General features: G+C 40.7%; 1 protein-coding gene across 1 annotated transcript; it reads right to left on the bottom strand.

The window, feature by feature from the left end:
• Positions 1 to 1,183: 1,183 nt before the first annotated feature.
• On the bottom strand, positions 1,184 to 9,589 carry PSMC2 (proteasome (prosome, macropain) 26S subunit, ATPase, 2; the record flags this gene model as incomplete). The annotated part of the gene is made up of 11 exons (XM_010284519.1): positions 1,184 to 1,449; positions 1,546 to 1,642; positions 2,179 to 2,381; positions 3,143 to 3,230; positions 3,720 to 3,884; positions 4,143 to 4,238; positions 4,382 to 4,454; positions 5,339 to 5,470; positions 6,422 to 6,521; positions 7,572 to 7,653; positions 9,552 to 9,589. Coding segments are annotated over 11 exons (1,232 nt in total), but the record flags the coding sequence as incomplete, so codon positions are not given.
• Between the last annotated feature and the right edge of the window lie 1,307 nt (positions 9,590 to 10,896).

Below are 10,896 nucleotides of genomic sequence, written 5' to 3'. Positions count from 1 at the left end.
AATCTCCTTCCTCTCAGGCTTGAAATTAATTAAAAAAATTCTGGCCCACCAATCAACTTGCATTCCTTCCCAAAATGTTCTTACCAAAATAACACATAACACTGACACCGGTTTTTCAAGCTGCCAAGGTTTGTTTATCAGGATACCAACACCGGCCAAAATCCCAATGAAGTCCATGTACCGCAGAGACTCTCTCCCTATCACACACACTTCCTCTTTCAAAAAAAAAAAAAAAGTGGCTTCACAATCTAAGCTTGATGAGTTGATGGCAGTTGTATTGAAAGGAGACCTGAAAAAACTTCTCTCACTTCCAACAGAAAGCAGTTCCCAAAAACATTTTTCCCCCCTGCCAAAGCTTTAACGCAACACTTGCAGAAAAAGAAAATGAAAGGCTTTTCACTGAGGAAACCAGCCAGCTGTGCGGGAACATGCCAGACGAATGAAGACCAACCTTTCAGTGGTGCCTGCTGCCAACAACTATCAGCTATTGCCCAGGTACCGCAGCGTCCAGCCCCGTCAGGGTCATGCTCTGGGCGTAGCAGCATCTTAGTGTATCAAAGTGCTCACTAGTAGACAGATGTCAAACTTCAATCTTTTTTAGAGCAGGAACAGGAAAAAGGAATCTTCTTTCAATTAGCGCTAAGAAATTACACGTACTACTTCCTCCTCCTTGACCCACTTACTATTTTGTAAGAAACAAAGAATCTCAGCAAAAGGGATGAAGGAAACCATTGAAGAAAAAAAAAGCAAGTTATGATGGTACCAGAGTGTTCACCCAGGGAGAGGAAACACGTCCCTTCACCTCTCCCCTAAGCTGGGCAGTGACTTAGACCACGAGGCACGCGAGCTGAGCTACGTACGCCTTCTCCTCGGCTCTCTTCCCCTGCCGTTCCTGAGAGGGACACATCCAACACCTCGCTGCCAAGCATCACGCAACATTACTGAGCACGCCCGGAATCACTGCGGTCACTTAGGGATCTTTCAGTGCCACCACAGCTGAGATGGTAAGTTTTGGGGTATAAAGGGTAACTGAAGATCTAAACTTTGGATTGCCCAGGTATCCGACTTTAAAGTATCTCAGTTTAGGCCGTCTCACTAGCCTTTCACTCAGATTTTTTTTTTTACAGCAGCAATACTCCACTAGTGTAGAATATACATACTCGTAATGAACTCGCACCTACTCTTTGGAATACTCCATTTATTTCTAGCTTCCAAGAACAAGACATGAATTACTACACTTGGATTTTGTTTCGCAGAAAGTGAACAGGAACAGGAAAAACATGCCAAGGGATTAGTTGTAAGTCATGTAGCGGGGTGTAGCACTGAATTTCGCATACGATTTAATGACTTTGTTCACTGCTTCTAAGAAGTCTTTCTCTGTTGCGATTTTTCGACGTGCTCGGATAGCAAACATGCCTGCCTCCGTGCAGACACTGCGAATCTCAGCACCTTTGAAAGAAAGGGATACTCAAATTCAACATTGACCACCAGTGGAGAGCAAGCATATACAAAACTGTTTAAAAAAAAAATAAAAATTCAGCTTACCTGTGCTATTAGGACACAGCCGAGCCAACAGCTCAAATCTTATGTCTCTTTCAACACTCATCGAACGAGCATGTATCTTGAATATGTGAGTTCGTCCCTGAAAAGAAAAAGTGAAGGATAGAAGTGTTCACACTATGAAAGAGGTGATGACTCTCAGTGTGCAGCTGTCCACATCCAGAGCAAGGGCAGATGAAAATAAGTATTTTATTTGCTGCCCAACTATAGTTTCCTATGTCTGGACTAGCATGTTTAAGTGTTCATGCTATTGTATTAAAAAAATAACTCCAAAAAAGAGCTTTATGGTAGAAGTACCTCAAGAAATCTCTCTCAAAAGAGACAAACATAACATTCCAACTGAAGAACCGAATCACGGAACTGGTTAAAGGTCTCTTTATCTGGTAAGTCAGGAATATACAATGACCGGAGCTATTTACCAGTGGAAATCAGGAATCAACACAGTGTGGGAAAACCTTTTTGGCACATCTTTAATCCCCAAAATTTCCATGTAGTTTCACGTAAGTTAAGAGTGCTGCTTGTGTTAATTCTCATGAACTGCTTCCAGACACTAGCACCCTCGCTGAAGAAACACTCTGACATAAGAATATACTTAGCTGTGAAAGAAAGCATTCTCACCTCAAGATCAGGCAAGCTAAACTCTATCTTCCTATCCAACCTGCCAGGCCTCATCAGGGCTGGATCCAGAGTATCAGGTCTGTTTGTAGCCATCAGCACCTTGATGTTGCCTCGCGGGTCAAAGCCATCCAGCTGGTTGATCAGCTCCAGCATAGTGCGTTGCACTTCATTGTCACCACCAGCCCCGTCATCAAACCGAGCCCCTGGAGAGAGGAGACACACGTGTTCACGAAATGCGAGAAGGACCTTCAGAGCCTAGAGGAGGTGTCACAGCTGCTACACAGAAAACACCCAGAAAAATAATTTTAAATTGCTTACAAATATTTGTGACAAGTTTAAAAAAAAGTGTGAGGGAGTTATTTGAAAATGACACATTTCAACCAAAGAGTGAGTGGTGTTATCTGTCAGTTGTAACACGCACTGTATCTTCATCTTTAGCCTGAAAGGGCCTATCTCGCTGCTAATAACTGGCCAAGCTGCTGAAATTTATACATGTAGTTTGTTTAGGTTTTTTACATCCCCTCAACCAAAATCCTTGCCCCCTTGTCTGTGTAAAAATTGTTTCACTTTCAAAGGACCCAAGTACTTCCTTTGGCGGAGGGGGAAAAACTAATTTAATTTTCAGGCAGTAATAAAGACGTAGTATGTTGTCCAGAAGCTGAAGGGGATTTAAATTAACAGTACTTTTTGCAAACGCAATACAGAAATTCTTCACTAAAGTTCAAATAATGTGGGTGTTCCAAATGTGCAAAAATGACTTCTCATCCAGGCTAAATATGTTCAAACTATATAAACCACTTCTTGATAGCTTCCTGGACACAGAATGTGCTGGTAGTCGTTTTGATAAATAGGTATTTACAAGCACATTTCTTAAAATGTAGCAATACAGATAAAGAATTACAACATGAAAAGAAAACCTGAAAGTTCTCATATGAGGTTAGAGCTATATGTACTACCAACATACCTCCAATGGCATCAATTTCATCAAAAAATATAAGACAAGCTTTTTTAGTTCTGGCCATTTCAAAGAGTTCACGAACCATTCGAGCTCCCTGAAAGCAAAAATCAGGATTTTGTTAAAGATTCAAGACAAATTAAAGGAAAACTACCAAAATTAAACTTTTCATGCTTCCAAACACTTTTAAGTTTCCACTAATAAAACTCTTTTATTTGTACACATATAGATAATGGAACATTCATAAATTGTAAAGCAATTTATAAAGGAGAGACAAATTACTACTCTTAACTTCAGATGTACAGATCAGTGAAAAGTAAGTGGCAGAGTTGGGAATGGAATCCTAATCCTAGAGTCCGCCCGAACCGCCGGTTAAACTCTGCACTGCAAAATCCATTTCATCGAGGTCGGCATACTTCAGGTCTTGTAACCGATTGCCTGATCTGCAGAGATTTGTTTGACAGTTCCTCTCCCCCTGTATCTCCAGCATGCAAGCACATCCATCCGTCGTACCCACTATGGTGTCTAGTCCCTGCGACTGGAAAACTACAGATCACTCCACACTCCATCAAGTATTTGCTCTTACCTCTCCCACATACTTCTGCACCAATTCAGATCCAATTACTCTGATGAAGCAGGCATCAGTCCTGTTAGCAACAGCACGGGCACAAAGAGTTTTGCCTGTACCAGGTGGCCCAAACAAAAGGACTCCTTTGGGAGGCTCAATTCCAAGGTTAACAAATCTTTCAGGCTGTAATGGTGGGAAACAGAAGGCAAGGTTATGTGCAAATTAAAGATTATGTGCATCAAAGAGTATACGCAAGTTAAGAAAATCATCAGTGACGAGGAATATAAACCAGACTAGGCTGGATTTCACTTGTTAAAACTAGACGTCCTCTCACTTGGGTGTTTACATTCAGCTACTTTATCTTTTCTTGCTTTTTCAGATACTAACAGATGACCAGAATACTCTCAAAATAATAGAAGTTTCAATCTGGAGGTTACTTACATGAAGCAGAGGGGTTTCAACCACCTCTCTCAGCTTTTCAATCTGCTCTTTACAACCACCAACATCACTGTAGGTGACATCTGGTTTTTCTTCCACCTGCACAACAAAAAGGTGAGCGAGCAGTTAACAGCCTGATGCTGCATCTCTCTCTAGGCTTTCAAAAACCCAAAAGAAATTCAGCCAAAGTAGTAAAAATTACAAGACAAAGCAATGTCATAATAAGTAAAGGCAGTTCTCACTTGCATCATGGTGACTGTGGGATCAATCTTTGGAGGCAAGGGGATATGGATTTGATACTTGTTTCTGTCCACCCTGGTGAGAAAGCATAAAGACTATTATTTTAACACCAGTTAATTAATCTGTCATGTAGAAACAACTCTGCAAATTAGAAGCCTAATTCTTAAACTGTTCTTTTCTCTGGCATCACGACAACTCAACTCTTAAAGCTAACAGTCAGATGTGCTAGAAACTGGAATTGCTTCTGCAGAGAAGTTTAAAGTTTCCAAAAATATTAATTCTAAAGTATTTTGAAAACTAAACTTAAAAATATCCCCCAGAACAAACAAACTGGCAAAATATTGATTCTAAAAGTAACTGGCTTCACCTCCTCAGTGAACAATTCCTGTAGCCTCCCTGCCTACAACTGTGCAGACTGCCAAAAAGGAAGCAGGCTATGCAGACTCCATGAACACTGGGACTACTGGGACCCAGACCGACAGGTTTCAGTCTATGACGCACAGTTCTCAGCAGAATGACATCAAAATCAAAAGATTCCAGCACAGCATGCAGGTGAGTTACTGTCTTCCAACGGAAAGACTACCCTAAAAGAGGGTAGATTTAGACTAGATCTGTGGAAGAAATTGTTCACAATCAGGGTGGTGAAACACTGGCACAGGTTGCCCAGAGAGGTGGTAGATGCCCCGTTCCTGGAACCATTCAAGGCCAGGTTGGATGAGGCTCTGAGCAACCTGATCTAATTGAAGGTGTACCTGCTCATTGCAGGGGCGTTGGACTAGATGACCTTTGAAGGTCCCTTCCAACCCAAACTATTCTATGATTCTATGGAAGACATTATTGTTATAATTTCAACTACTGCAAAAATATGAAATGATAGTTGTTGACCTGTCAAACTAATGATCAGATGAGAAAGCTTCAGTCTCCAGTAAAACTCATAAGAACACAAAGATTTTGCTTACCCAACTCTCATGCCTTCTTCTATGTCAGTAGGTGCCACCTGGTCACTGAGATCCACCACAAATTTGGCAAACTGCTTGACATTGATAATGTACTTGGGATCCTCGGAGTCTGCATTGATTATCTTTGTACACCTAATACAGAACATACAATTAACACCACCAGGCAGACAAACTAACTGGTGTGCTATTTGTATAAGCATCAAGATAAGACAGTCATGTTTTCTAAATACACCAAAATAGCTACTGTACTTGTGATTCTATTATTATAGCACCATACAATAATTACAGGAATAAGCACAAGTATGTAGTACATAGAATCACAGAATCATTAAGGTTGGAAAAGGCCTTTAAGACCATCAAGTCCAACCATCAACCCAACACCACCATGTCCACTAAACCATATCCTGAAGTGCCACATCCACACGTTTTTTGAACACTTCCAGTGATGGCGACTCCACCACCTCCCTGGGCAGCCTGTTCCAGTGTTTGACCACTCTCTCAGTAAAGAAATTTTTCCTAATACCCAATCTAAACCTCCCCTGGTGCAACTTGAGGCCATTTCCTCTCATCCTATTGCTAGTTACTTGGGAGAAGAGACCAACACCCTCGTTGCCACAACCCCCTTTCAGGTAGTTGTAGAGAGTGATAAGGTCTCCCCTTAGCCTCCTCTTCTCCAGACTGAACAACCCCATTCCCTCAGCCGCTCCTTGTAAGATTTGTGTTCCAGCAACCAGCTTCATTGCCCTTCTCTGGCCACACTCCAGCACCTCAATGTCCTTCTTGTAGTGAGGGGCCCAAAACTGAACACAGTATTTGAGGTGCAGCCTCACCAGTGCCGAGTACAGGGGCACAATCACTTCCCTACTCCTCCTGGCCACACTGTTTCTGATACAGAAACACATCACATTTCTGATACATAACACATCATCAAGCATAACACAGTTCCTTTTTGACACAATGGTAAAAAGCACTTTCAATATGCACAACACATGAATCTGCTCTTTTTAAGAAGTCTACACATAAACTATAAATCACATTTGTAACACTATGCAGCTCCACTGCAAAGAGGAAGAGTGCACCCACCTTGCAACTTGTAACGGTTGCTCACTTTGGAGAGTTTGCTTATCTGCGGCCAGATCCCAAAGGGCAGGAGGAGCCAGCCCAGTGTCGGATTCCTTGATTCCTATGTACAACACAGACAATCTGAGGAGGAAGCGGCTAACTGGCACATCAGCAATCCTTCACACACCAAGAACTTTACATACAAGCCTGCAGGAAGCTTACTGAGATCTCCAAAACATATGTACACACATCTTTGATGGACTTCCTAAAAACAAGTTTCCTAAAGAAATGAGGCCTACATGACTGTGCCAGCTGAACTTGCAAACACCAGTCTAGCCATCCTCTAACACAATTCTGCAGTGTGGGGACAATTACAACCAAGCTTGATAGAAAGAGAAGCATGTTTCTAAAAGTTTCAGAGGAGGAGTGAAACTCTGCCAAGTGCTTTCACTAAGGGAAAGCTTTAGTACAAGATATCAGAAGCTAAGGGATTCACACAGATGAAAAACCTAATAAATCTTCCAAAACATGGATATAAAAAGTACCATCTCCATGATATATTTGAAAGACATGATATATTTGAAAGACAAGGATTTTATTGGAAAATAGAAATTGTGCTCTTCCCAGCAGAACTGAAGGCCACTAGAGGATGAGTAACAGGGCAACAAACACACATCAGTGGAATCAACAATGAAAAATTAAGGAACAAATTAATTTTTCTTGTAACTGCCATAACTGATCAGCTGATTTTAAACCAGCTGATTTGAAATGCTAACTGCTCTGATACACATCCTTTGTTACACAAGGACTAGTACCACTACTTAATATGTTGGGTTTTTGCAGTCTATGGAAGTTCATTCACTATTCAAACGCACTTGACACAAATTACAACAAATTATCTAGTGACAGAAAGGGGCATTCCAATTCATTACAATTTTGAATAAAAATACATTAAACTACAAAATCACATAATCATATGGTTAGCCCTGCCCAGTCAAAAAGACCATCACCTACACAGCAAAAATCTCATGTTACCAAATAAAGAAATGCATTCTTTTGACAAAAATAACAATAATAAACCAATGCAGAAGTTGTTTAAAATCAGCTTCTTAAAGCACTTGTTTTGGTATATGTGTCTCTTCTATTGAAAGTTATCTTAAGAAATAGATACCAGTGAGCTCATTGATTTTCTTAAGTAGTTGTTGAATATCATCTTCTACTTGCTTGATCTGCCTTGAGTACGTGCTCTGGCCCTGGAAAAGAAATATCATGTAGATTTTGTAACTCAAATTACTTTATGTTTAGGAAAAAATGCCAATAGCTGCTGCGTGTAAAGATGCTCAATAGACGCCCTGGTATAAGAGCCAACGACTGAACACAGCCAAAAAAGACAGTACGAAGTTCCAGTAACAATATTTCTGCTCGCAAAAACAGAGTGCAGCTACGCACAAGCAACCAATTGCGCAAGTGGAAATTTTTCATATTTGTCAACATAGAGGATTTTTTTTTTACTTTAAACCTGTTCAGCCTTATTTTTTAAATAATTTTTTTCAAAATTTTAAAAAGGACTTAGTAAAAGTTATATACAGATGGAATTCTGTATACATTACCTAAAAATCATTTGTACAAGTGCTTTAACTACCTTACCCAACCTTTCTATCATCATGGGGCAAATCAGAAGCTAGATTCTTACTTGTTGTGGTAGGCTGTCCCTGGCTGGACGCCAGGTGCCCACCAAAGCCACTCTATCACTTCCCTTCTCAGTTGGACAGGGGAGAGAAAATATAACAAGAAGCTCGTGAGTTGAGATAAGGACAGGGAGAGATTGTTCACCAGTTACCGTCACAGGCAAAACAGACTCAACTTGGGGAAATTAATTTAATTTATTGCAAATCAAATCAGAGTAGGGTAATGAGAAATAAAAACAAATCTTAAAAACACTTTCCCCCCACCCCTCCCTTCTTCCCTGGCTCAACTTCACTCCCAATTTCTTTACCTCCTCCCCTGCAAGCAGCACAGGAGGACAGGGAATGGGGGTTGTGGTTGGTTCACCACATGCTGTCTCTTCCGCTCCTTCCTCCTCAGGGGGAGGACTCCTCACACTCTGCCCTGCTCCAGCCTGGGGTCCCTCCCATGGGAGACAGTCCTCCATGAACTTCTCCAACTGAGTCCAGTTTTGGGTTTTTTGCTCCCCTTCTTAACTTTGTTCTCCCAGAGGTGCTACCACGATCACTGATGGGCTCAGCCTTGGCCAGTGGTGGGTTGTCTTGGAGCAGGCTGCCACTGGCTCTATTGGACACAGGGGAAGCTTCAAGCAGCTTCTCATAGAAGCCACCCCTGTGGCCCCCCCACTACCAAAACCTTGCCACACAAACCAAATACATTGGGATAAAATGCTTTACTATCTTGACCTGCCTAATGCGGGCAGACCTGGATCTGGATTTTCTTTACAAGATCTCCTTTGTATCAACTTGACAACAAAAAAGAAGGTGCAGTGGGCACAAGCCATATTTCAGAGTCCTTCCCCAGTTCGAAAGCTTCGTAGAGTCTCAGTGTCAACAAAATTCAGAATTCTGGCAAACATAGCCAAATCCAGACATACGCTAAGCTGCAAGTTTCATTTTTCAAGAGTTCTTTCACAGATCCACTGTACTTTCTGGTGGAGAGGGGAGATTTGCATTTTAAACCTTACTGTCCATGGAAAACACCTCCCAAGATTACACTCTCTCTGACAAGGTCTGTGTATCACTCACTGATATTTTGTTAACACAATAGCTAAAAGCAAGTAAATTTGATGGGAGAAGGGATCTTAAAGGTATAGTTCTTTATGAAGCAAGAAAATTGGTTAGTGAAAGAGCCCCAGTAAAGCCCTAGATGTTAGATTCCTATGACAGTCAGTTACAAGATACAAAGCAAAAATAGAAAAGACTTCATTAGTTCCAAGCTAACAAAACTACTGGATTATTTTCAGGGTTGTGGGCTGGGTTTGGGGCTTTCTTGTTGGAAGAGAAAAGGAAGAAAAGATTTTGGCAGGAAAGAAAAGCAGTCAGAGAAGCAGATTTACTCACTAAATACACATCCCTTCACTCTTGCACTCAAATCCTAACAGGACTATTTTTGTTTAACACTCTTGTGTATGTATGTTACTTACATAGGTTTTCAGCAAGGCAATATCTCCTTCATCGAGAGCTGAAAGAAGACAGGAAAGACTTAGCTTCCAATTTTAAAAACAAACCCATCAGCATTAATTTCGCTTCTAAAAGATGAAACCATACATTTTAAAGGGATTCTTTTGAGTTTCTACTAAACCAGAGTGGAACAAAAAAGCATCAGGCATTCAAGAAAAACAAAATTGGACTGAAAAGAGTAGCTGGAGACCCTAAAATCTGTACCAGAGCTCATATCAAGCAAGCTACTTAAACTTTCCCTCACTCAGAGTAGTTTGTGACCCATGATTCTACAGAGAAGGAACTGAAGACATCAAAACTTGATCTTTTAAACTTTTTGTTTCTTAATGCTTAAGAAAACATCAATGAAAAACTGTCATCACTTTCCACCAGTAATGTCTCTCTTCCAAATTGCCCAGTGTGAGCAGGGAAGAGCAATCAAATCTAAGCTGGTCTCAGTAACAAAAAACTACTGTAAACTTCTAAAGCAGCCTGGAATCAATAACTAATACAACACTGAGTTTTAATATTGTAAAACATAATCCATGGGAATGGTTTTCATACTAGATGAGATAAACAGTCTGGTCCAATACCCCTTCTCCAACAGAAAGGTCTACAAACGTGGCAAATATATAGTGAACTCCCACTGCCCGGTCACATTTTGCTTTTAACAGCCACTTAAAAAAATTTCCTTACATAAATATTTTTGACAATTGTTTGAATCCCTGTAAACTTTCAGCAGAATAAGCAGAAAGGAATCCCCCGGGTTAAATCAGCATTTACTTGACTTAAACTTGGAATCTAAAACTTGGACCTCAGAATTCTCTCATCAGAACAAGCAGTGTCAGCTGCTCAATGCATAAACTTTTGTACCGAGTCCTGCAGGACTGCTCCAGTGAACTCTCTCGGTGAAGTATTACTGTCATTCCCTATTTACTTCCATATCACTTGTCACTCAACAGACCTTTAACATTCCCTCTCCCTTCCCCCAAAAGCAACTGCTTTTTCAGACTGAATTATAGTCTTCACTTTAAGCATCCCTGGCCCTCTGTTTTTCTCTCTTTTCCAATTCCACTCTGTCTTTTTACAATGAAGCCCAAAGCAGACAGTATTGAAGATCTGGGTGCAGTGTGCATTACACAGTATTTTGAGAAGATTTTTTTTGTGTGTTGATCCTTATTTCTTTCCTGATTATTTGCACTAACCCATTGATTTTTGATATGCACTGTTGTTACAATTCAAAAATCTTTATCAAGCGGGAACAGTTCAAAGTCCATCACTGATTACATACAGTATTCCTTTTGTCTCCAGTTAACATTTACTAAAAAG

The sequence above is a fragment of the Phaethon lepturus genome, unplaced genomic scaffold (assembly GCF_000687285.1).
Source record: "Phaethon lepturus isolate BGI_N335 unplaced genomic scaffold, ASM68728v1 scaffold12883, whole genome shotgun sequence".
In the NCBI taxonomy this organism is placed as follows: Eukaryota; Metazoa; Chordata; class Aves; order Phaethontiformes; family Phaethontidae; genus Phaethon; species Phaethon lepturus.
This window is presented reverse-complemented; position numbering and strand designations above follow the sequence as displayed.